The sequence below is a fragment of the Mustelus asterias genome, chromosome 2 (assembly GCF_964213995.1).
Source record: "Mustelus asterias chromosome 2, sMusAst1.hap1.1, whole genome shotgun sequence".
Lineage (NCBI taxonomy): Eukaryota > Metazoa > Chordata > Chondrichthyes > Carcharhiniformes > Triakidae > Mustelus > Mustelus asterias.
Window position 1 is genome coordinate 144233060 of NC_135802.1, and position 27989 is coordinate 144261048.

At 42.6% G+C, this 27989-nt stretch overlaps 1 protein-coding gene across 1 annotated transcript in view; it reads left to right on the forward strand.

The window, feature by feature from the left end:
* The window catches only part of LOC144511900 (collagen alpha-6(VI) chain-like), a 138807-nt gene that overhangs the window by 102632 nt on the left and 8186 nt on the right, over positions 1-27989 (forward strand). The window contains exons 27-35 of the mRNA XM_078242338.1: positions 3464-3499; positions 3582-3644; positions 8702-8764; positions 11909-11944; positions 12048-12084; positions 17422-17436; positions 18956-19449; positions 20765-20846; positions 21998-22666. Of these exons, the coding sequence (XP_078098464.1) occupies positions 3464-3499; positions 3582-3644; positions 8702-8764; positions 11909-11944; positions 12048-12084; positions 17422-17436; positions 18956-19449; positions 20765-20846; positions 21998-22666 (1495 nt within the window). The remainder of the gene's footprint in view (positions 1-3463; positions 3500-3581; positions 3645-8701; positions 8765-11908; positions 11945-12047; positions 12085-17421; positions 17437-18955; positions 19450-20764; positions 20847-21997; positions 22667-27989) is intronic.

Below are 27989 nucleotides of genomic sequence, written 5' to 3' on the forward strand. Positions count from 1 at the left end.
ATAGAACAGTACAGCACAGAACAGGCCCTTCAGCCCACGATGTTGTGCCGAGCTTTATCTGAAACCAAGATCAAGCTATCCCACTCCCTATCATCCTGGTGTGCTCCATGTGCCTATCCAATAACCGCTTAAATGTTCCTAAAGTGTCTGACTCCACTATCACTGCAGGCAGTCCATTCCACACCCCAACCACTCTCTGCGTAAAGAACCTACCTCTGATATCCTTCCTATATCTCCCACCATGAACCCTATAGTTATGCCCCCTTGTAATAGCTCCATCCACCCGAAGAAATAGTCTTTGAACGTTCACTCTATCTATCCCCTTCATCATTTTATAAACCTCTATTAAGTCTCCCCTCAGCCTCCTCCGCTCCAGAGAGAACAGCCCTAGCTCCCTCAACCTTTCCTCATAAGACCTACCCTCCAAACCAGGCAGCATCCTGGTAAATCTCCTCTGCACTCCCTCCTGCGCTTCCACATCCTTCTTATAGTGAGGTGACCAGAACTGCACACAATATTCCAAATGTGGTCTCACCAAGGTCCTGTACAGTTGCGGCATAACCCCACGGCTCTTAAACTCCAACCCCCTGTTAATGAAAGCTAACACACTATAGCCCTTCTTCACAGCTCTATCCACTTGAGTGGCAACCTTTAGAGATCTGTGGATATGGACCCCAAGATCTCTCTGTTCCTCCACAGTCTTCAGAACCCTACCTTTGACCCTGTAATCCACATTTAAATTAGTCCTACCAAAATGAAACACCTCACATTTATCAGGGTTAAACTCCATTTGCCATTTTTCAGCCCAGCTTTGCATCCTATCTATGTCTCTTTGCAGCCTACAACAGCCCTCCACCTCATCCACTACTCCACCAATCTTGGTGTCATCAGCAAATTTACTGATCCACCCTTCAGCCCCCTCCTCTAAGTCATTAATAAAAATCACAAAGAGCAGAGGACCAAACACTGATCCCTGCGGCACTCCGCTAGCAACCTGCCTCCAGTCCGAAAATTTTCCATCCACCACCACCCTCTGTCTTCGATCAGACAGCCAGTTACCTATCCAATCGGCCAACTTTCCCTCTATCCCACACCTCCTCACTTTCATCATAAGCCGACCATGGGGGACCTTATCAAACGCCTTACTAAATCCATGTATATGACATCAACTGCCCTACCTTCATCAACACACTTGGTTACCTCCTCAAAAAATTCAATCAAATTTGTGAGGTACGACTTGCCCTTCACGAATCCGTGCTGACTATCCCGGATTAATCCGCATCTTTCTAAATGGTCGTAAATCCCATCCCTAAGGACCTTTTCCATCAATTTACCAACCACCGAAGTAAGACTAACCGGTCTATAATTACCAGGGTCATTTCTATTCCCTTTCTTAAACAGAGGAACAACATTCGCTACTCTCCAGTCCTCTGGCACCATCCCCGTGGACAGTGAGGACCCAAAGATCAAAGCCAAAGGCTCTGCAATCTCATCCCTTGCCTCCCAAAGAATCCTAGGATATATTTCATCAGGCCCAGGGGACTTATCGACCTTCAGTTTATTCAAAACTGCCAGTACATCCTCCCTCCGAACATCTCTTCCACCTTCTTCTGTCGGGAAAAAGGTACAAAAGTCTGAGGTCACGTACCAACCAACTCAAGAACAGCTTCTTCTCTCCTGCAGTCAGACTTTTGAATGGACTTGCCTTGCATTAAGTTGATCTTTCTCTACATCCTAGCTATGACTGTAACACTACATTCTGCACTCTCGTTTCCTTCTCTATGAATGGTATGTTTTGTCTGTATAGCACTCAAGAAACAATACTTTTCACTGTATGTTAATACATGTGACAATAATAAATCATATCAAATCAAACCTTTCACATCCTTAGGCTATTTTAAGCCCTGTACAGCCAAAGTCACTCTTGTTAAAAGACAAGTGTGACACCCAATCAATAAAAAGACATCTCCCTCAATAGACCACTACCTGGATTCCATATAACAATCAGTAAGTGATATAAATCTGTTTGTAAATTCATGGATAATTTGGCCAGGATACTGAGAAAAGCACCGTGCACATCTTAAATTAGGCCATGGGATAGTCAAAACTTGAAAAACTATCATACTAATGCATAGATTGAAAAAAAAGCAAACTGCTTAGTACTTTTTCATAAATAAGGTCTGAATAACTTCTTCATGTATAAGATATTGATGTAGTGATTTGATTTGATTTATTATTGTCACATGTATTGGGGTACAGTAAAAAATATTATTTCTTGTGCACTATACTGTCAAAGCACACTATTCATTGGGTACATAGGGGAGAAGGAAAGGAGAGGGTGCAGAATGTGGTGTTGCAGTCACATAGTGTAGGGAAAGGTCAGCTTAACATATGGTATGTCCATTTAAATGTCTGATGGCAGCAGGGAAGAAGCTGTTCTTGAGTTGGTTAGTGTGTGAGCTCAGACTTTTGTATCATTTTCCTGATTGAAGAAGGTGGAAGAGAGAATGTCCGAGGTGAATGGGGTTCTAGATTGTGCTGGCTGCTTTTCCGAGGCAGCATGAAGTGTAGATGGAGTCAATGGATCATAGGCTGGCTTGCGTGATGGACGTACTGATCCTTAAAGGTGACATATAATGATAGATACAAACCAACATCTACCTTCTTTAATTGTGAACAATGTCAGAGATTCCAAACAATTAAAGCTCATGGAGGGAGCCAATGTTTCTGGTTTCCATCCGCCCGCGTGCAGGATGGGAGCAGTGCTAAATGTTGTCCTTGTTGCCTGGCACCACCCCACCCCCCCTTAGACATGGCTTCTTTCTTTGCAGGCCACTGAAAATGAATGGCTGCCAAACTAACAGAAGAAGAGGGCACAATAGTAGAAAGACAAGGAAAGCCCCCGTACCCAGCCTTATTGACATGACGTCCAGTTCCATTCGTTCCTGATGGGGAAGCCATGAAGATCCCAGAGAATAGCATCACAGAGGTTTACAGCATGGAAACAGGCCCTTCGGCTCAACTTGTCCATGCCGCCCAGTTTTTAACCACTAAGCTAGCCCCAAGTGCCCGTGTTTGGCCCATATCCCTCTATACCAATCTCACCCATGTAACTGTCTAAATGCTTTTTAAAAGACAAAATTGTACCCGCCTCTACTACCGCCTCTGGCAGCTCGTTCCAGACATTCACCACCCTCTGAAGTGTGAGGACACTCAACATAATGGATTTCTGGTCCATACTTCCTTAGCTCTGGGAGTGAACATTCTTCAGTACAATGATCAGGGAAATCAACCTTTCCAACCCACAGCTTGGATTGAATAGTTCATACCTAATATTGTACCTAATGGTACTAATAATATGGTATAACTAAACATTACAGTGTAAAATAATTAATAGAATTAGTGATGGTAGAATTCACATATGCATGAACTAAAATGACTGCTTTTAAATTATTTTTTTTAGGGAGGACGAGGAAACCCTGGAAATGTTGGCCCACAGGTAACTATCACAATTTTTGTTGCCTTACGTTTTGTAGCACCAATGTAACATTTTGGTTAACCTGTATTTGTCTATCATTTAGGGAGAGGATGGAGAACCTGGAGTTCCTGGTAATGAAGGACAAAAAGGGATAAGAGGTCGTAGGGTAGGATTTGCCTTTAAGTTATTCTCAACTTGTTTGACTCAGGTCCTCAAAGATGCAGAGTTTGAAAAGTCTGAAGAATTTTATTTTCTGCTTTTTGCATGTCCTCTTACTAAAATTAGGAAATGTCTGCAAAGTTTTTTTTCTCTTGCGAGTCCAACCAACCTAGATGGATACACTCTTACTCCAGCTCTAGTTGACCTTCTTGGCCGCATTATTTTCTCTTACCTCAAATGAAGCTCCCAAATTGGGCAATGTTTCATGGAGATGAAGGGGGGTTTTGCCAGCCAGCTTCATCTCTTTTTGAGAGACCTGCCACATTAAGTGCAAATCAGGCACTTAACTGGGCAGCAGCAGGTCTTCTCTGGGACCAAAGACCCCCAACGAACCACCAAGAGCCACCAGCCAAGCAGAGGTTGCCGGCAGCTTTTCAGCAATGTCATTGGGGAGGTACTGGTTGCTACCCACCAAAGGCCTAGGATTACCAAAGACCCAGGTACCATGTGAGTGATGGCGAGAGAAAAATTTGTGCAGTCAGGAGTCACAGGGAAAGGGGGACTGGAGCAAGGGCTTGGGGGGGCGGGGTTGGTTTTCAGCGGCCCTCACCCATTTCCTCAGTCAAGCACTGAGGCCAGAGTTTGCTTTTCATGCTCTCCACTTGATGGCCCTGATTTTCCGGGACGCCAGCCCAGAAATCGGTTTGGACGAGGCTCGCAGAACGGCATTCTCCATTGGCCTCGGGCGCGATCTTACGAGCCTCAGGCTAAACATCGAAACATAAAAACATAGAAACTAAAGATAGGTCATTCAGCCCTTCGAGCCTGCTCTGCCATTCATTTTGATCATGGCAGATCATCAGTTTCAATATCCCGATTTTCCCTTGATCCCTTTGGACCCGAGAGCTATACCTAATTTCTTCTTGAAATCAGACAACGTTTTGGCCTCATCTACTTTCTCTGGTAGTGAATTCCACAGATTCACCATTCTCTGGGTGAAGAAATTTCTCCTCACCTCAGTCCTAAAACGTTTATCCCTCATCCTCAAACTTTGACACCTAGTTCTGGTTAATAATAGCGGTAGTGGAATGAGGTATGAACTTAATCAGAATAGAGGCGGGAAGGGGACATTGTCCCCACCTACCACCCACCCACCTGATTCAATACCACCCCACCTCTCAGCTCACCAACTGAGAGAGTACTATCTCTTAATAAAAGCTGTTGAAAAAGCTTTGCTTTTTTTGTGAATCTCAGTCACTTCTCTTCCCCTCAATGGTATTTAACACTCAAGAAAGCCTAAAGCTATCCAAAGCTTGAACATTGTTTCTATTCTGTAAAGCACTTTTTGTACTTCTATCACACCCCTGTCCAGGATACAAAAAATGAATCTGACGAAGGGTCATCCAGACTCGAAATGTTGGCTCTTTTCTCTCACCACAGATGCTGTCAGACCTGTGGAGATTTTCCAACATTTTCTGTTTTTGTTACAAGAAAAGACTTGTCCACCAGATGATCTTTCTCCTATTTCTAGTCTCCATTTTCTCTCTGGTACAAATATCAAATTTTTGTTTCACTGTCATGACTGTGGATATCAGTCATCTGAACTTTATCCTCATGTTCCTCCAAATCTGCCACTTTACATTCCTCCACCCAGTGTGTCCATTGTTTTGAAATGGATGCTCATTAATCTGCCAGTTGCTCTGATTCATTGAAGTTAAAACTGTGCAACATTTTGCTTCCCTCAATTTTCTACTTTTACCATATTTTAACAGCCCTGTACAGCTTCACCTAATTAGAAATACTTTTCCTCATGCTGTCATGTTTTTCAACATTGCTCTACCATGGGCATTGGCATTTCAGCTAAGTTCCTCAATAATAAGGGCAGCCACAATAGTTTGCCTTCCTTCAGCTCCTATTTCTAATATTTTGATCCAGTTCCTGTACCACAATTAATCAGATCACAGAATCACAGATTACTACAATGCAGAAGAGGCCCTTCGGCCCATCGAGTCTGCACCGACGCATGAAATGTCTTGACCTGCCCACCTAAGCCCACTTGCCAGCACTTGGCCCATAGCCTTGAATGTTATGGCGTGCCAAGTACTCATCCAGGTACTTTTTAAAAGATGTGAGGCATCCTGCCTCCACTACCCTCCAAGGTAGTGCATTCCAGACAGTCCTGTTTAAACATACACAGGCTGCCAGCACCAGTGAGTTTACCTAACAACGCATTTATGGAGTAACCAGCACTAATCAGTTGTTGAAATGTCTTACTGGGCCAACCTTTTGATCTTCCGGACAAAATAGCATGCAAAAAGTTACCATACAATATAATGTACTTAGATTTCCTAAAACAACATTCAATCTGGTTCCACATGAAACCTATGCAGAAACTGAATGAAGGGAATTATTTATTTACTTATTAGTGTCACAAGTAGGCGTACATTAACACTGCAATGAAGTTACTGTGAAAATCTCCTAGTCGTCACACTCTGGCGCCTGTTCGGGTACACTGAGGAAGAATTTAGCATAGCCAGTGCAGCTAACCAGCATGTCTTTTGGACTGTGGGAGAAACTGGAGCACCCGGAGGAAAGGCACGCAGAGACTGGGAGAATGAGCTAACTCAGCACAGACAGTGACCCAAGATGGGAATCGAACCTGGGTCCCTGGCACTGTGAGGTAGCAGTGCTAACCACTATGCCACATGGAAGTAGAAAAGAAGCTGGTGAAACAAAAGCACTTGTAGGATTGAGATGGGTTGTAGGTAAAAATTATTGGACCGAAACCTAGAGGTTGATACTAAAACTCTCATAGTTTCAGATCTATAGCAGTGACTTGGATTTAATGTCCATTGCCATGACTAAGGATATATGAAAAGAGCAAGATAATATTTGTTAATAGGCAGTTGTTGATAACATTTATTCCAGACAAGTGGAAGTTAGTATTGGAACTAGGTGTGGTGCCATGTGTAAACTACAGTTAGATCTTACAGGAATATAGTTCAAAGTGAAATTGGAAGGAATTTGGAATTCACAGTGAATTTAACACTCAAAGAGAAATTTATAAATATACATCACCTATGGGGAGTCCTCACCTGTCTATTAAAAAGTCATGTTTGTGTGCCTATGATTTCTCACTCATTAATTTTAATGGATATTCAATCGTGTGCAACACGTATCTGCAATTTCAGAAAGAGACCGACTGAGGCCTCCTGTTATTGTAATGTTGATTTGACATCAGTGATGGGGATAGGACAGGAGACATTTTACACCCAAAAAGAGTTTGGGCTGGGGATGGGTAGAAAGTAAACATGTAAAGAAATCTCAAGTAGAACACAACCAATCTCACATATGTCTAGTTCTGGTCTTAACAGAGTTAGGATTAGGGACCCACACATGGGCCTCCTGAAATCTTCTCACCTGATCTCTAGTTCCCCCAGGGAAAGATTTCCCTCAATCTTTCCCTGGACCCATCCACAATCATCACCCCTGATCTAATTGGGTCCACTCATCAACATTCCCCCAATCTCTCCTTCCCCCCCCCCTCACACCCGGCCTCTACATCCCTCCCTCCCACCTGACCTCTACATCCCTCCCTCGCATCCGGCCTCTACATCCCTCCCTCTCACCCGGTCTCTTCATCCCTCCCTCCCACCCAGTCTCTTCATCCCTCCCTCCCACCCAGTCTCTACATCCCTCCCTCGCACCCGGCCTCTACATCCCTCCCTCGCACCCGGTCTCTTCATCCCTCCCTCCCACCCGGTCTCTACATCCCTCCCTCGCTCCTGGCCTCTACATCCCTCCCTCTCACCCGGTCTCTTCATCCCTCCCTCCCACCCAGCCTCTTCATCCCTCCCTCCCACCCAGTCTCTACATCCCTCCCTCGCACCCGGTCTCTTCATCCCTCCCTCGCACCCGGTCTCTTCATCCCTCCCTCGCACCCGGCCTCTACAACCCTCCCTCCCACCCGGTCTTTTCATCCCTCCCCCTCCCACCCGGTCTCTTCATTCCTCCTCTCACCTCCCCCATGCAGTCTAGTGCTGTCTGCCAGCTAAATCAGTTGTTATATATTGTTGTATTATCTCTAAATAGCTAGGAAATTAATGTGTTATGTGTAAGTGTTCCAGGGGGGCCCATTTCACAGCTGTACTCGAGACTGAAGTGATGTGTACGTACCCAGTTCAATCTGGGTCTTTTGAACAGGACAGCATGGCAAAATGTTTCTGATCTTTACAGACTGAAAGTGTGAGAATTAACAACATCTGTGGAACAAAAGACAACAAAAACACACAGCAACAGTAGAGCAGGAATAAACATAGCAAACTGAAAGCCGAATTCTATTGCTAAATCATAAATTGGAGGTTCCACCTGATAGAAATATGAGATATTCAAAATGTATTAATTAGTTAAATCCAGAACACTAGTTCAACTTAATTAACGAGAGCAGGACGATGGAGAATATGCTAAAGCTACTCAAAGATCAATTTAGAACTAATTTCAGAAAGAATGCTTCAGACATAAAGTAATAGATAGTTAAACAAGTCTTCTGGACACTCTAGTGGCAATATAAGTCTTCCATACATTCACTCAAGGGACAGATGAAATGTTGCGTGGCTGAGTTATTTGTCCTGGGTGAATAAGCTGAGGTGAGATCAAAGTTTTTTTAAAATCATTGTAAATGTTAAAAAGGAAAAGTTGCACAAATGCTTCAGCAATACTTTTCAAAACACATCCATGTAAAGGACGTTTCAATTGGGCATGGATCTCAGATGGCCACTCCTGAATATGGTGATTTGGTTATTGAACTTTCGACAATTCTATAATATTTCAGACCATGGTTACACTAAGGAGAAGTTAAATCATCAGTTGTTCTGGAAACCTCATTAAAACATCCTGTGTCAAAGAGTTATGAAATGTTTACGAATGTTGCCAATCCTGAAATGAAATCTATTAGCAAGTTATAGTCACAGCTGCTGTCCACTTGTAGAACTGTTTATAACTATGACTGATTTGGGTTTGATAAAGTTTCAGGTTAAATAATGTGATTTTTAAAATCATTTTTAGGGTTTCTCTGGTCCTTCTGGTGATCCTGGTGATGCAGGCATGATTGGATATCCTGGAGAAAGGGTAAGACGCATTCCACAAAATGAGAAATCAGTCCTAAAAGTAATGTGCTGACTAACAGCAGGCTAGTTGCCAACGAACATCAAAATAGATATGCATCATCTGCAATAAGGGTGCTTGGGACTGTTACAAAAGAGTGATCTATGATTGTTATTCTTACTCTCAATGGTTTTGTACTTCCATCAGCTCAAGCACATGAAAAAAAAGTACTTTTAAAAGACCAATGATGACTTTTAGTATTTCATTCATTGATGCACTGTCCCAAGGCAGGTCCTTGGTTCATTGTCTCCCGCTGCTTCATCCTGAGCTGTTTTCTTGGCAGCTTTTTTCATGGTGGTTTGTCATTGCCTTCCACACTCAGGGGCAAGGTAAGGAGGCAAGTCCCAAGTCTACCTCAGCCAGAACAGGAATTGAACCTGCGCTGCTGATTATTCGGAAACATTTGCTAGCCACGTAGCCAACCAAGCTAACTGGTTCCCACTTTTAGTATTAGTCAATTCTTATTGCAAAACTAAATAACATAAATTGAAGTTTTGATTGTAGCCCTAACCTCTCCTTTGGTCTATTAGATGCAATATTGCTTTTACTCTCACTGTTGTATTTTGATGTGTCGTGCCCAGGCTTTCAGCTTCACCTCAATTTTAAACACTGATTTTGTTCCATAATTGCTCTTCAGTAACCAGCAAGGACTTTTCCAAGGAGGAGACATATGGGCCGAAAATCATAGAATCCCTACAGTGCAGAAGAAGCCATTTAGCCCATCGAGTCTGCACTGACAACAATCCTACCCAGGCCCTATCCCCATAATCCCACATATTTACCCCACTAATCCCTATAACCTATGCAACCCGGGACACTAAGGACAATTTAGCCTGGCCAATCAATCTAACCTGCACATTGTTGGACTGTGGGAAAAAATTGGAGCATCCGGAGGAAACCCACGCAGACACGGGGAGAATGTGCAAACTCCCCGCAGACAGTGACCCAAGCCAGGAACCTGTGAGGCAACTGTGCCACTGTGCTGCCCCCATCTCATCCGCTGCGGGAATTGTAGTGGGTGGGACAGAAAATTCAGCGGATCATTTAAAGGTCCGTTGAGCTCAGGCGGGGATTTCCAGTCTTGAGGCATGCGCGGTCGGGGAATCCCACTCATGGGGTGTGAAATATGGAACTGCTACAAAAGCTGGGTGTGTTGTGTTACCAGCTGCTGCCAGCTTGGCCAATGTGGAGCATCATCAATGGAGAAGGGTACTCATGGTGCAACCCTGCTAGTACTCAAAGCAATACCATTTTGCAATGATGATGCCACATGCCTGAATTGGCTTTTGAATGCTCATTTCCCAAATTTGGACCATGTAGATCCTTTCAACAAATTTTGGAGGCCACTCACCAAAGACCAAACACTTTGCTACAAGTTGGGTCCTATATAAACCTTACTGAGAGGCACCTGACTTGCAGATCAGATAATTTTGAAGAACCTCTGCTGTTGCAAAGTGTCTGAAAATAATCTGGAATGGATTTTGGACATGTGTTGAGCTCTGGGATTTGGCAGGGAGTGTTATTGCATCCACACAGGAAGAGCAAAGAAGTAGGTGTCCATACAGGTTTGATTTGATTTGATTTATTATTGTCACATGTATTAGTATATAGTGAAAAATATTGTTTTTTGCACGCTATACAGACAATGCATACCGTTCAAAGAGAAGGAAACGAGAGAGTGCAGAATGTAGTGTTACAGTCATAGCTAAGGTGTAGAGAAAGATCAACTTAATGCAAGGTAAGTCCATTCAAAAGTCTGACAGCAGCAGGGAAGAAGCTATTCTTGAGTTGGTTGGTACGTGGCCTCAGACTTTTGTATCTTTTTCTCGACGGAAGAAGGTGGAAGAGAGAATGTCCGGGGTGCGTGGGTTCCTTAATTATGCTGGCTGCTTTGCTGAGGCAGCAGAAAGTGTCGGCAGAGTCAATGGATGGGAGGTTGGTTTGCGTGATGGATTGGACTACATTCACGACCTTTTGTAGTTTCCTGCAGTTTTTGGCAGAGCAGGAGCCCACACCAAGCTGTGATACAACCAGAAAGAATGCTTTCTATGGTGCACCTGTAAAAGCTGTTGAGAGTTGTCGTTGACATGCCAAATTTCCTTAGTCTTCTGAGAAAGGAGAGGCGTTGGTGGGCTTTCTTAACTATAGTGTCGGCATGGGGCGACCAGGACAGGTTGTTGATGATCTGAGTACCTGAAAAGGAGCTGGAGTTAATAGTGTCCTCTAGTCTGCAAGACAACAGAAAGACAGAGCTGAGACTGCAGTGCAGGCCACCTCCATGTTCAATACTAGTGACAGGAGTCTGTCTGGCTGACCAGCTAATGCACCTTGCATTTCAGAATGCATCCCTAACAGTCACCTCACTGAGTGTCCTGTGGCAAAACTCATCTGCAACTTCACCCCCTTGTGAGCTGACATGCCAACCATCCATTATCACTGGCCTCGCTGCAATTGATACATAACCTGCGATTCACCTTAAGCCAAAGCCAACTCTATACTATCCTCCAAGTTGTGTTCAGTGCCAGCACCTGAGCTGCCAAGTGTCAGGTCAAGGAACAATTCTTTCATCGATGCCATGCTGTTACTCTTTCTCTCTCTCTCTCTCTCTCCTCCTCCTGGGACTGTTGTGGTCATGATGTGGAGTTGCCGGCCCGAAGGAGCAGTGCTCCGAAAGCTTATGGTATTTGCTACCAAATAAACCTGTTGGACTTTAACCTGTTGTTGTGAGACTTCTTACACTGTTGTGGTGGGACAGTGCGGCAATTCCCGGATGTCTGAAAGCAGAAAATCAGAAGAAGTGTGGGAAAATCAGGAGTGTGGGAAGGAAAAGGTGGGGCGAGAAACAAAATGTTCATGGCGATACCATCTTTAAATTCAAATTTAATCTTTAAATTAAGTCTTTAAATTAAATTTAAATTTCACCAACTGCCATGGTGCGATTTTGTGGAATTTGGACCCATCACTCCAGTGCATTCGCCAGGGGCTCTGGAATTTACTAGCCCAGTGACAATGACCAGTGCACCAACATCTCCCCACAAAATATAAATAAATAAGAATGAAAAAAATAAATGTAATTTTTAAACAAGATTTATTTATCCTTTTTTACAGGGCCAGAAAGGACCTCCAGGCCGTGCATCAGAAACGGTACGTAGCTTACTGCACATACAAAATATAAACTCTACTGATGTGGTCTAATTGTTGGTTTTATCTAAAGTTTATTTGCAAACTTTTCTCATCTTCATTGCAGTCTTGTGACCTTGTTGCATATATACGGGAGAACTGCGGTAAGTAACGGCTTTTTGTTTCTTATCAGTGATTTGAAGTCTCTGAATAAAATTGGAAAACTTGAGAAATATGTTGTACTTGAAGGTTTTCGTGGAAAAGTGAAACCAAGTTTTCTTCATGCTTCTTTGAGATATTGATGGCCGCACTTTTATCTTTAAACTTTACAACTAAGTTTTCCAATAATTATTTAGATCCTTAGATAATTTTTAAATGGAAATATAAGAATTGCATTGGAGATTGGGGTGGGTGCAGTGATCAGACACTGTTCCCTCTTCTCAATTCAGAGGTAAATTTGAGGCACGGTGGCACAGTGGTTAGCACTGCTACCTCACAGTGCCAAGGAACCGGGTTCAATTCCGGCCTCGGATAACTAACTGTCGGTGTGGAGTTTGCACGTTCTCCCTGCATATGCGTGGGCTCCTCCAGAGACACGGAGATGTGCAGATAAGGTTGATTAGCCATGTTAAATTGCCCCTTAGTGTCAGGGGGATTAGCAGGGTAAATATATGGGGTTACGGGGATAGGGCCAGGGTGGGGTAGTTTTCAGTGCAAGCTTGATGGGCTGAATGGCCTCCTTCTGTACTTAAGGATTATATGATTCTATGATAAATTGATAAAAGGTATGGCTGCTGGCTTTAAGGCTTCTGTGCAAAATAAACTCAGTCATTCTAATTCATTTCCTGATAGATATGGTCATCGGTACACACTGTCCTAATCTGGCACTGAATTGGTCAACGGATGTACTCAGTTTAGGACATGCAAAATATTACATGGTTGCATTCGGAAGTGCTGGATGTTGACACTGAAAAAGTGCAGGCGAATGGCAAAAAGTGGGGGAAAAGCAAGATGGTGATACGCTCCATTGCACTCCTACCACAAGCACAATATTCTCTCCCTCACCTCACCTCAGACAGCACATCATTCCTGCCTGTTGATGGTGGTCCCAAGAGCACCAACATTGAGCCTTCAACCCTGAGTATCCAAAAATGGAAACTGTTCTTGTCCCCAGTGCTAATATTCCTCACATCAATCGTTACAACGCTCACCAAAACATCATTAAAAAATATATTGGCAGGAATTTTACCACCCCGCCCACCACAGGAATCAGAGCGGGCAAGGGGCTGACAATGGGAAGGTCCATTTTAGGTGTCCAGATCACCAAAAACTTATCTTGGTCTCTTCATGCGGACGCTATAGTTAAGAAAGCCCACCAGCATCTCTACTTTCTCAGGAGACTAAGGAAATTTGGCATGTTCGCTGCAACTCTCACCAACTTCTACAGATGCTTCATAGAAAGACTTCTTTCCAGTTGTATCACAGCTTGGTACGGCTCCTGCTCTGTCCAAGACTGCAAGAAACTAAAAAGGGTAGTGAACGAAGCCCAGTCCATCACTCAAACCAACCTCCCATCCATTAACACTGTCTACATTTCCTGCTGCCTCGGAAAAGCAGCCAGCATAATCAAGGACCCCACGCACCACGGACATACTCTCTTCCACCTTCTTTTGTTGGGGAAAAAGATACAAAAGTCTGAGGTCACATACCAACCGATTCAAAAACAGTTTCTTCCCTGCTGCCATCAGACTTTTGAGTGGACCTACCTCGCATTAAATTGATCTTTCGCTCCACCCTAGCTATGACTGTAAATTACATTCTGCACTCTCTCCTTAAAATCCCACCCATAGACTTGTTTAGTAAAGCTAGTGAGGAACTAAACTGTGTGGCAGAGGATTCAAGGTTTAGCTCCTGTCAGCTGGGATTGCAGTTATTTCAGCCTGAAGCAGAATTTAGCAATTGAATGAGCATGTTTTAATTAATGCTCACACCAATCTAGTGAATCAATTGAATTATTCTTAACCAACCTATATCACGTAACTAGTCAAAGAGTTTGAGGTTGGCATGTGGTTGTTTTATTTAAGGACGTGCTTAACATTAAAACATTTTTGTATCAATGGTCAAATGAAAGGGAGATATTCAAGATTTCAGAAACTGCTGAAGAATTAACTTCTTACTACGTACCATCACAGTTTGGGTGAGAGTAAAAGACCAGAGAGTGAGAAAAATAGTGGAAATTCAAGAAGGTCAGTTTGGATTCATGCTTGGAAGAAGCATCATTGATGCAATATTTGTTTGAGACAAGTGGCAGAGAAGTATCAGGAAGGTCAATATAACATGAAGACTATATTCATCAACCTAGAAAAGGTCTCTGACCAGGTGTCTAGGGTGTAAGTCCAGAGATGTGCTGGAATTTGTGGAATCTCTGAAAGGGAGATATGACTATTACCTGGCATGTATAAGTAGTGCCAGACCAGAGTAAGAAGCAGTGGAGGGAGAGTGAGATTTGAACCCAAAGTTGGATTGCACTCAAGGTCGGCATTGATTCCCTTTCTCTTCTTGATTGTCATGGATGTTCTAATTGAGCAAGCGAGATTCAAAGGGTCATGGTCAATGATGTTCGTGGATGACATTGAGCTATGTGGTGGGGATGATGCGAATATAACTGAGTAGCTGGAAAACTGGAGAATAACACTGGAAGACAGAGTTCTGAAGATCAGTACAACCAAAGAGGTTGGACTGTAAGTTTGAGCCTAATGAAGAGGATCAGAGTGAAGGTGTAAAGATTATTAGTGAAGACTTGCCGATCAGTACTTGGATGGAAGTATGGAAATCGAAAGCAAGCAACTAATTTGGAAGAAGTGCAGTGGAGTAGAAAAGTATAGCTGAAACTGAAAGGAAAAATCTGCAAGATTGTTTTGAGACTGGCTTGTTATATAATGTGCAGAAACTTGAGCAACATGAAGGTGAGAAGAACAACAGCTGGACACTAATGAGAAACCGAGATGGGTGTGTGGAGTGATGAGAGAGGACAATATCTGAAATTAGTCATCAGGGGATCACTGAAGATTATGTATGGGAGCACTGAAGAATATAACTAAGAAGGGATTGAATTAGCATGGTTGCCTGTTGACGAGAGAAAGAGGCAATGTTGTGAGATGAGTGATGGAGATGGGATTGCCAGCAAGAAGAGGAAGGCTGAAGACCAGATTGGAAAGATGCAGTGGAGAGAGAGTTAAACGCAGATGGATTGGAAGTGGAATGGGTGACTGACAGGAGGAGATGGAAAAGACTGATCAACCAGCAGTGTGGTGAGCCCAAGTAACATGGGGGAAGACAAAAGAAAAATAAAGATTAACATCGTACTAATGGTGCATTATTTAAATGTAAATCCATGATCCATCATAATGGAGGGAATTTCATAGCAGATAACAAAAATTGGTTGATAAGGTTCCATTCGACAGCAGTTAGATTGTCTTCTCCCAGTATTTTGTTTGCATTTTATGAAGTTGTCAGTTTAGTGCACTTTTATTATGAGCAAAAATAGTCTTTTAGATCTGTAAGAAAGTATTATGGATTTTTTCCCCCCTCTATTATTCTTTTTTCCTTCCATCCCCCAACCTGTTCATTTCCTGACCCAACCTCAGCTTCTGTGAATAAGTACAAGAATAATTGGGAACATAGATAATAGAAGCAACAAATAATGAGAATCTCCTGTACCACCGATATACATTACGGTGTTAATGTTTCTGATGGAGAAATGCTAAAACAAAAACATTTCAGTCTGACATTATTTCTCTACTCCAAAAAAGTCTGAGAATCAGTGTTTTTAGGCTGGAGGATGCTTAAAAAATTATATTAAGGCAAAAGTGTTACTCGTGATCAAAGGGGTTGATAGGTAGATAGAGAGAAATATTGTTATTGGCCGGCGAGTCCAGAACAAGGGTGATAACATTCAAATTAGGAAATCTTGAAAATACTTTCCTAAAAAGCTATTATGGTTAGATCAGCAAACACTGGGATCGCTTGAGGAATAGAGAGATGCTCCAGCAGTCAGTGTTGTCATCAAGAAATGTTTTTGAACCTGTAAGCACCAAAATACCTGACCAACCTTGTTATAGACATAAATGTCTCCACGGAAGCAACTAGTGATGAACTACCTGTGCCAGAAGAGGACCCCGTTATTGCAGTTCCTGTTAACGTCAATCCTGCGGAAGCATCTCAGACTACAGAATAACACCATTCTACAAGAAACCGAAAACTCCCCCTCAAAGACTCAATTCTTAATTGTCCAACTCATATATATAGGCGGGAATCTCAGCACTGTCCATGTTGATAGGATTTTTCCATCCCACTGCAGTGAACAGAGATTTGGCCTGGCTGCCAATTCTCGAACTTCGCTGCAACGGGAGCGTAGCATGAACAGCAGGTAAGACCGCGCCAGAAATGTTTATTTAGAATTTAGGATTGAATAACTTAATTATTGAGGATTGTATAAAGGGGTTAAAGGGGAGGGATGTGGTGATTGTCCCTTTAAGGGAATAACAGCAGATTAGGGGTCATCTGGCGTAGGGAACCATTGGGGACTCAGGGTAGGTACTCACCCCAGGAGTGGAGTCCTCTTAGCCCAGAAACATGTAGAGAGCAAACTGCAGCCATGTCACTGCTGAACAATTCTTATTAATAAATCCTTTTCTTGTTCATTAACGACATCTCTGAAAATGCATCTATACAGCTGCTCACTGTTTTAACCAGCAGAACTAATGAGGAAGCCACCAGAATGCCCATTTCAATTATAAACTGAGTAGTCAATGAACCAGGAAAGAGAAGAACTCAGTGAAACAAAAAAATTACAAGCCAGTGAAAAAAACTAGTGTATTCTTGTCTTCTCTCCAAAATGTGCACTTTTTATCACATCTTTATCAGTAGAGGTGCAATTCTAGGTTTTGTGGACTGCTGTCATTCTTCGGTCATGATTGTCCAATGGGTAAAATCAAATTTAAAGGGCAAATTGGACCTTGCTCTCTTTCCATCTTTAGAAAATAGAGAGCCTTGCATTTGCATCATGTTTTCCCAAATTCCTTAGTCAAGAACTGATTAAATACAAGAAATGCAAAAAATAATTTAGAATGATCTGCAGCCTCAAGGCTAAACTCAATCTGCCGCTTGTTCCAATGTGTACCAACCAGCCATCCATATCAATCTCAATGCTAAATACTAATTTGAAAGTGACCAAAATACAGTATTCAAGACTGCAGACCATCAAGCCAGTTTGTAAGCAGGTTTTCCCTCATGGTAGCTGAATTAAGTTTCCTGACACTTTACAATCCCAAGTATTGAAATTAATTTAAAACTGAAAACCCACTTTTATAATGTGGCATTCTGTAGTTGCAATGGTTAGACTATTGATTATTTTTGCATTGCAAATGAACGGGCAAAAATGAAAATAAGTGTTATATTGGAATTTTAATCATTAATTTTGCTTTCTCTTTTTCTTTTAGCTTGTTGTTCACAAAGTAAGTAATCTTTACAGAGTTTTGCAAACTGAAATATTTTCCATTCCTTTGAATGTTGTCCTCGCTTGCTTGAATATGTGATATTGCTACAAACCCAGTTGGTGTTACTACTGGATGGGAAGATTCCAGAATGGAATGCTGTCTCAAAAGAATGTAACTTTTACTGTTTTTAGTAAATGTGGAAGAATAGAGTCACAGGACTGCTAATTGGTTTTAACAACAAGAAAACATGACGTTTGATTGTAATCCTTCACACGTGTACACTGTTTTCAAAAATAATACCCTACTCTCAGCCAAATGACCGATGCCACTCAACTGATTTTCTGTAGATTTCTCTCACAATACCCCCCAGATGATTGTCACATGAGGGTTTCCAAAATCCATTCCCAAAAAGAAACGCTTTAAAAACTTCCTTCAAACAATGTTTTCCATCAGCCATTTGCATTAAAATTCCACTTCAGATGTTCCAACTATGCACCATGCTTCAAACGAAGCTTCCACTCCACTTTTAACAAGGAATCCAGCACCAGGTATTCCACCTCTTAATTCAGTCTTCCTTTATCTTGAATTGCAACATGCATCCAAAATTCTATGCAAACTCAGGGACTCATTCTCCAACAGAATATTGCTGCTTCAAACATTGGAAATAAGGATACCAGACCTTATGTTGGCTTCAGATATGTTGCATATCTGTCGCCAACCTCATCAGCTCTTCTCTTCCCAGGTCTGACTTTGACTTCCATGAACAGTATCCTGTTCTCAAGGCACTTCCTCTTTGATTCTTTTTACTTCAACATTACTGAAGCTTCTTTTCCATTCCCTGGTATCTAGAACTAACTGTAATTTAGTTCCCCTGGAGCTTGCTTTTGTGCACTTCATTGTATGGCTTTTCTACTTCTAGCAGAGCTATGAGAGCTGCCTTCTCACTCACTACCTAGCTCCAATTGCAATAAATCCAACTAACATTAAACTCAAAAAAGCTTTTCTACCCTAAAGGTGCCCCTGGTTACTAATCAATGACTTTATCCTTTTCCAGCTTGTTTACTGTGAGGAGTCAGCACATTCTCCCCGTGTTTGCTTGGGTTTCCTCTGCGTTCCTCCTAAAGATGTGCTGGTTAGGAGCATTGGCCATGCCAAATTCTCCCTCAGTGTGCCCAAACAGGTACCGAAGTGTGGCAATGAAGGGATCTTCACAGTAACTTCATTGCAGTGTTAATTTAAGCCTACTTGTGACACTAATAAATAAACTTAAAAACTTACTTTTCACACTGTAATCCTCTCTAAGCACAATAGAAACACAGTTTAACAAAGACCAAATCTCGTACAGAAGATATAAACACTTCTGTACAAGATGAATTTAACTATAGATTTACCCTTCCTTACGCAGCAACACTAAAGTAAACCTGCTTAAAATTGTGCCTTATTTCTAATATTTAAGAATGCAAATATAGATCAATTAAAAGTACCTACATTTTCCTGACAATATTTTTAAGTATTTTGATTTGTTGCATTGTTCCAGGAAAAGGAATATGCCCTGCATACCCCACAGAGCTGGCGTTCGCTCTGGACACGTCTTCAGATGTTACGTTACCTATATTTGAAAGGATGAAAGGAATTGTTATTAAATTCCTGGAGGACATTGGCATCGCTGAAAGCAACTGTCCCACGGGGGCCCGTGTGGCGGTGCTTACGTATGATAATCAAGCAAGGCCGTTTATTCGATTTTCAGCCTTTAAGAAAAAGCACTTACTACTGAAGGAAATAGAGGGACTAAGACACGAACGATCAACCAATAGGCGGAATATCGGCATTGGTATGCAATTTGTTGCAAGAAATACTTTTAAGCGATTTCGCAATGGTGTCCTTGTGAAGAAAATCGCTGTGTTTATCACTAATGGAGGATCGCAGGACACTGAGGCTATAATTGCAGCTGCCACTCAATTCAGTGCTTCTGGTATCACTCCAGTCATCATCTCCTTTAAGAACATCCCAGAAGTCGAACGAGCTTTACCGGTGAGGGAAACTGATAATATATATACAATATATTCTATATATGTTCTGCAAAGGGTGTACGTTTAGTTGGAATTATAAGCTGCAAGATATGCATAATTTTAGAGCAGCATTTTTTAGATGTATGACCAAGAGAGTCAATGGTGACCAAAAAATAAAAATATGTAGCGGGTATTTTCCCTTCCCGTTTTCAGGGGATGGGATCAGCAGCAGGAGCAGGAAATCCCATGGGAATCCTAAAGTAATGGATTATGTCGGTGGGATTTTCTGTTTTGATTGTCCCTGCCCGTCAATTATATAATGGGAATCTCAACGTTCGTCATCAGGATCCCCATTTAAATACATTTAAATTATGCTCCCTCCCACCGCAGCAATGCCACCCCACGCACTCCTCCCCCCCCCACCGCCTCCCAAACCACTCCCCTAGAATGTCAATTCATACCGAGGTGGATCTCAACAGCTCCCCGACAATGTGCACCTGCTGAACAGAAACCGCCAGAGGTACGCCAGTGGGTACATCCCTGTGGTGAACCATTGTTGGTTACCACCAGGAGTGCTGAGCCATGGTTGGCCAGCACTATGGGTTTGTAGATATGTTACTGTTGGGGTTAGGGTTGGGCTGTTCTACCTGTTAATATTGTCCTATGGTACACTCCAGTTGGCTCCGCCTTCCTGGAGATGTATAAAGGCCACTGCTCTGTCTGGTGACCCTTTAGTCTGGGATTGTATATAGTGGCTCCGTTATTGTTGGCAATAAAAGCCTTTATTTCCCGGGTACAATCTAGCCTCCTGTGTGATTTATCGCGCATCAATCCCTCAAATGGCGAGAGGGCCATGCCTGGACACTGCCAGAGCTGCGAGTGTTGCATGGGTGGGTGTTCTGTGTGGGGGGGAAGGGGAGGTGTTCTGTGGAGCAGGGGCGTTCTATTTTTATTTTTAAAAAAATAGGGCACCCCAATCTCTTACAAACTAAATATCTGGTGGGAGCTCGCCCAAACAGCGTGACATCATGGGACCAGCTCCTTAACTTTCTTTCTGAGACTCTAAAAATACGACAGAGGAAGCTGCCCTTGCGGCCGGCTGCTTCCACACTGTGGATGTCCTGCTCGCTCACTCAGAATAGGTTAATATCTGGTCACAATAGGAAGACAGCAAAACAGGAGTCACCTTATGTTGACTGCTCCTATCTGACCTGTTTCTGCCAGGCAGGGCAGTTAACATCGAGACCTACGTTTCTGTTATTAAATTATTTAATTATACTTACAAATCTTGGAGAGATTTTTTAAACTTGAATTTTTTTCTTTTGTTTCTCCACAAGAATGCAGTGTTTGTTTTGCCAAGACAGCAGCAACGATCCCAAGAGCTGTTAAACCGAATCTATTTATGCAGACTGTGTTATGGTATGATCTTAGATTCACGAAACCCAAGTCTTCAATGTATTAAGAAATCTTGTGATTCACTTTCTGTCTGTAAAATCTTATTTCCTGTTACCACTCCCATCTTTGGTGTCATCTTAAAGACTTTTGTGTGATTAATGCAAATTAGCGATATCAACTTATCATGCCATACTTCATACACCACTTAACCAATGTTGGAACTGTAGCAATTCATGTTGTGTGTCTCAGAACTCAGCTGGATTACGTAATATATTATGCTCCAATCAACAATACATCTGTGCTTCCCGAATCATCTGACATTTTGCTATTTAATTATTCCATAAGGTCAAAGTATTATTTTACATTCAGGAAGTATATATAACTATTTAATGGGGATTGAGTTTTATGTCTGTACATTCCCACCCTCTAACCTTGCTTCATCTGAAGATGACTCTTGGTCATAACTCTGTACTTAAGTTCATAAGATGTAGAAGCAGAATTAGGCCATCCAGCCCATCGAGTCCACTCCGTCATTCGATCGTGCTGATATGTTCCTCATCCCCATTTTCCTGCCTTCTCCCCATAACCCTTCAACCCATTACCATGGGAGATCTACGAGTAAATTATTACAAGTCCTTTGTACGTCTGTATGCCCTATCTACCTTCCTGCTATCCTGATTCTTATTCATGTTGTTCCATCAATAATACACCATAAAACTGCCAATTTAAAACACTTAATAGAAATCCTGTATGTTAACAGCTGCCTTTATTAGTGGCACCTTAGGCCAATATATTGTTTTGTGGAACGAGTTTCAGTAATCCTTCTCCAAACTCCATTAACATCATGTTTATCAAAAACTAATTATGGCCCAAATTCTATGATGTTGTACACCCTGCCATGACCATTGCCAGCAAGAATGGAGAACTTGGCACTCAGCCAATCTTCACTCACAGCAGCAGGACTGGAGAATCCCCACCACAGATGATCGGAGAATCCCGGCCTGTATTTTTAATTTGGTTATATATTGTCAAATGTGGAAAAACATGCTCGATTTTTGGTGCTTAATAAAATCCTAACGGCAAACTAAAACTCATGCGCACACATCAAAAAACATGAGCCCAAACATTTTGTTCAGCAAAATATTAACCAATAATTTCTAATCTCTCTTTTACAGATGAGTGTAGTCCTGATGACCAGTGTCCGACACTCCCTCTCCCACCTCCTATTCCAGTAAACCTGGACATAGCTTTCATTGTTGATGACTTACAGCAAATGGAAACTGAACAATCTGAAACAGTTCGGCATTTCTTAAACTCTATGGTTAATGAGTTTGTGAATTCCTCAGAACCAAAAGCCTCTGATCTTCATCCCCGGGTGGCTCTGGTACAGCACACCCCAAATTCCACTCCCAGATTTGGGGAAGGTCCATTTAACCTGGAGTTTGGAGTTCTGGATTACTCTACAAAAACCCTGAAGAAGAGACACATCCAGGACTCATTCAGTCAGCAAGAGGGCTCCTCTGGCATTGGCAGCACCATTGAATGGAGCTTGAAGAATTTCTTCTCGAACCTCACAAATCAACACAGTCATAAAGTTATCTTTACAATATTCTCAGGGGAAACGGTTCTTGATGAGAAGAAATTACTGGAAATATCACGAGAAGCCAAATGTAAAGGTTGCACTCTGCTTGCACTGACTCTTGGGGAGGTAACTAATGTCACAGTCCTGGAGGAGTTTGTTAGTTTTCCTTTTGATCAACATTTAGTTCACCTGGACAGAGCCCTGGAGGCGGAAATGGACTATGCACAAAAGTTTGCAGTGGCTTTTCTGAAAAACCTGGCAAGTAAGTGCAGTAATAATCTAATGAAAAGTTTACATATAAAAATATAACTTAATATGATAATATAAAAAACAAGAGCTTATCAAGTAACACTTTAATTCTAGTTGGAGTGGATTGTTATTTATCTATTTTAGCATGTATTGTATATTGAATTTGATACATCATTGAAAACTTACCTTAAGTGTCAAAGTCACTTGTAGTCTGCTCCCACTGTATATGTTGAGGGTCTTGACGTAGACATGAAGGAATGGATCTGTCTCTATGCTATCGATGCTAAGCAAGATATTGAGAGTGACAAAGGTTCTGTTGAACACAGTTACATAAAGTTTATTACTAGCAACAACTATATACAGCTATGCAACGGCCTTGATCTACCCTGTGTCCTGACAGTTACATTGGTTGATTACTTGACTATACATCTAACTCAAAGGTATGCATGATGCCCGACTGATACAGAGTCACAAACACTGGTGAACATCTGCAGTAGGGATCACAGGCAATAGCGAACATTTAACATGGAGGCTGTACCTTTTATCCTCCAGCCTTACACATTTTTATAATAATGCCACCATGCAGCTTCTTAAAGGTACATGTCATTGCATTGCATGCACACAATCGCCAAAAATCTTTGACCTCATTCGAGGCTAGGATTCTCCGATGCCACTGAAAGCGAATGGAATTTAGGCTGGAACACCAATTCTCCGTTCTCACTTGCAGTGGGGTGGCCACGGACAAGATCGGAGAATCACACCCATTGGGCGGAACTTTACCGACGCGTCCATCCGAGGTCAATACGATCCCGCCCGAGGCCAACAGAGAATGCCGTTCTCCAAGCCTTGCCCGTCCCCGGAATTGGGGCACGCGTGCTGGTAAAATTCCAGCCATTATCTCACCACCATTCACCCTGCAAAATGTTTATTTTATAAAAAAAAACCTTTTGGAGAACAGACGTAGCAATAAATATCAGGCATAACATGTTTGAGTCATGGTATAGGATTTTTATGCAGGAAGATAATATTTTGGTGGGTGTATGACATGACCATATATTGTTGTTGTATAGTTCTCAGGGTGTTGTAGGATGTCCTGTGGTTGTGTATTCTCAGCTGGTCCCTCTTGTTAGTTCACTACGGGATCACCTTGCCTCACAGTGTTGGAACTTATGTGGCTGAAATAACACTTTCTGGGAGCGATCCTATGAAAAAATTTCGAAGTCAAAATGCACGTGGAAGTAGGAGAGTTTCTGATCCACTTTTTGGGTGAGTCCAAGGGCAGGATTTTCTGGCCGTACTTGACCAAGGTTGGAAAATCCTGCCTGAAAGTCAGTGGACCTTTGCATTGTCCGTGTCCCCCCTATATGATTCCAGTGGCGGGCAGGATGGGAAAATTCCATCCCAAATCTGCGATCTTATGCACTTGGAGCAAAAAAAAACCCTCAGCCCATTTTTTGCTTGTAGCGGGAGGGGGTGGGGCAGGGCTTATCACCAGGAAGCTGGCTGAGAGCAGCAGAGGGCACCATTGCGTCTGCGCGTGGGACTCTGCTCTGAGAGCAGAGAGAACCAGCACGCAGCCTCTGCTGCTATAAGCTAGCCTCCATGGCCTAAAGCAGCGACCATTAGGCCCTTGGCCTATTGCAATCCCCCTCCCTCCCTCCCACCGCTCACATTGCAGAGTGCGTGGCAGTTGCCCCCCCCCCCCCCCCCCACCATCAATGGGCTGCCCCCAGTAGGCCCCGTCCTCTTGGCATTGCTCGGTGCCAGGTGGGCAGTGCTAGACTGGCATGTGGCATGCCCAATGGGCCCCAACGCCCTCCTATGGGGCCTTAATGGCTTCCAGTTCTACTGGCAAGGCCATTACGTCTGGTCTCTGTTGTTGGGGACCAGCTATGACTCTCACCAGAGTGAACCTCTCCCAGTGAGGCCATAGAGGCAAGTGTTCTGTTATCTTCAGGAATTACATCCACTGCTGTGAGATCTTTAGAACTGACCACCGCTGCCAACCATCACATCATCAGTTGAGGTCTGCTACTACTGTATAGGTTGAGGGCTTCAATGTAAAACTCAAGGAATCTGTCTCCATGCTTTCTATGCTAAGCAAGATATTGAGAATGCCAAGGGTTCTGGTCGAACACAATTACATGAGGTTTATTACCAGGAGCAACTATATACAGCTGTGCACAGGCCTAGGTCGAGCCTGGTTCCTAACAGTTATGTAGGTTGATTACTTAACTATCTACCTGCCTGATAAGATAAAAATGAACAGAGTCACAAACACTAGTGAACATCTGCAGTAGGGATCACAGGCAATAGTGAACATCTAACATGAAGGCTGTACCTTTCATCCTCCAGCCTTACACATGGTGATGTCACAGGGATGGCACTATGCAGCTTCTTAAGGGCACATGTCATTGACTGCATTGACACGCACACAATATCACAACATTAAGTACTTTCAGTGCCTGTTGCACCTTTAGGTGACTTGGCAATAAGTATTTTCAGTATTCCAGCTGTCACACGTTGTGACACATGTGCTACGATCCCAGCTGGTGTTATAACTGGACAGCAAGATTCCAAAATGGAATCCTGGCTCAAAAGACCATGGGCGGGATTCTCCGACTGTTCACGCCAGCAGGATTCTCTGGTCCCGCTGCAGTGAACCGAGATTTCGCCAAATTCTCCATCCTCGCTGGTAGCAGCGGTGGGGCATAAATAGCTGCAGAATTCTACCTTACAAGGCCCCCAGTTGCTAAGCAACCACTGTAAGTTTATTTACTCTTCACACTGTAGACCTTTCTAAGCACAATAGAAACACAGTCGGAACTTAACCAAATCCTACACGTACAAACACCTTTGCCAAGCATGAATCTAACTATAGATTTTAACATTCCAGGCACAGAAACATTAAATTAAACCCACTTATAACTGTACCTTGCTTCTAATGTTTACCAATACAAATATAAATCCCTTAAAATTACCTTTATTTTCCTACACAATTTTACCCTGAGTATATTAACCTGAGATTGTGCTTCTAGCCATTACATTCCTATATTCCAGCCTTGGATGACTGTCTGTGTGGAGTTTGCACATTCTCCCCATGCCTGCATGGGTTTCTTCACACAGTCCAAAAATGTGTGGGTTAGGTGGATTGGCCATGCTAAGTTGACCCTTTGTGTAAGGGGGACTAACAGGATAAATGCGTGAGGTCATGGGGATAGGGCCTGGGTGGGATTGTGATTGGTGCAGACTCAATGGGCCAAATGGCCTCTTTCTGGACTCTAGGAATTCTATGAAGATGGTCTTTTGACATATGTGTCTTTTAAAGATTTTATTTGAAGGCCTAAACCTCTACCAAACATGGACTTAATATTTTTACCCATGGGTCTGTGAGCTTTTTTTGGATTGTGTCTTCTGAACATCTGCAGTGAGGCATCAGTTACAGTCAGCTGCACTGAGGGGATGTTTTTCTTCCCCAAATTGCTAGCACATTCCAGTAGCTTAGGAAAAACAGAAGAAAGATTTCAGAAGCTTGGCAAAGGTAAAACCAATGTTGTGATTTTTTTTTCAAGAGAGGATTTGTGTGTTTGAAATGATGGAGTGCTGATAAGATACCAGTTATGAGCTCTATAAATGTTAGAACAAAATATTTTGAATCGGATCGAAAATGTAGGAGAAAGAGTGACTTGGTGGGGCGGGGGGCGGGGGTGTGGGGGGGGGGGGGTGTTGGGTAGCAGTCAGAGAATTCAAATTAAAAATACCAGTGGAATTTCAAAGCCAGCTAATCAGTTGCCAGCAGTTAGGAAAGGTTAGTTTCATCACAGACAAAACAGCCCATTTGATCAGCACCCCATCTACTATCTTAAACATTCACTCCCTCCAAAGACACACAGTGACAACAGTGTGTACCATCTGCAAGGTGGACTGCAACAACATGCTAAGCCTCCTGCAATTGTACCTTTCAAGCATGTGACCTCAACCAGCCAGAAACAAAGACTGACGGTGCTAGGGAACACCACTATTTGCAAGAGGTGTTTCTCTCTCTCTGGAGTCTGCTGTTTGAGTTTTGGAAGACAGATGTCTCTCTGTATCTCTCTCCATAAGTATTAAAAGACTCTAGGACTGCTAACACATGCCAGCACATAAGCCTGTATTATTTGCTAACTGATTTTGTAAAGGGGTTTAAGTCCATGAGGAATATTGCTTAAATTGGAACTAATAGAGATGGGCTAGCAGATGGGGTGCTGATCAAATGGGCTGTTTTGTCTGTGATGAAATTATAGCAATAGTGTCTTGCTACTGCAAGCCAAATGTCTGAGCAGATCATTTTTTTGTAAATTTGAAGGTTTAATAATATCCATTGAAGTCATTTACGTTACAAATCAGAGAAAGTTTACAGTAATTAGCAAGAATCCAAAGAATATACAATAAAACTGAAAATAATTTTTATAAACACTTATGTTTTGTGCAAGGTTAAACTAATACATGTTTCAGAACATTTTGCAGCTGCAGTTTCGGTGGGTATGTTAGTGGTAAGATGGCAGCAATATGTCTTTGAGTTATGACTACATAGAAATGCAGAGAATAGGAGCAGGATTAGGCCATTTGGTCCTTGGAGCCTACCCCCCCCCCCCACCCCCCCATTCATTATGATCTTCGTTGATCATCCAACTCAGTAACCTGATCCCTCTTTCCACCCATATCCTTTGATCTCTTTAACCCCAAGAGCTATATCAAACTCCTTCTTGAAAACTTGCAATGTGTTGGTCTTAACTGCTTTCTTTGGTAGAGAATTCCACAGGCTCACCACTCTCTGGGTGAAGAAATTTCTTCTCATCTCAGTTCCAAATGGTTTACCCTGTAACCTCAGACTGAGACCCCTATTTCTGGACTCTCGCCATCAGGAAAATCCTTCCTGCATTTACCCTGTCTAGTTCTGTTCGAATTTTATAGGTTTCTATGAGATTTCCCCCTCATTCTTCTAAACTTCAGTGAATCTAATCCTCATCGAGTCAATCTCTCCTCATATATCAGCCCTATCATCCCAGGAATGACATAGTGGGACAGGAATCCCACTAAGACTCTATGAATCAGTCTGATAAGCCTTCACTGCACTCCCTTCATAGCAAGAACATCCTTCCTCAGATGAGGAGACCAAAATGGTGCACAATATTCCAAGTGTGGTCTCACCAAGGTCCTGTATAACTGCAACTAGATATCCCTGCTGCAGTACCCGAATCCATTCGCTATGAAGGCCAACATACCATTTGCCTTCTTTACCACCTACTGCACCTGCATGCTCACATTCAGCGATTGGTGTACAAGGACATCCAGGT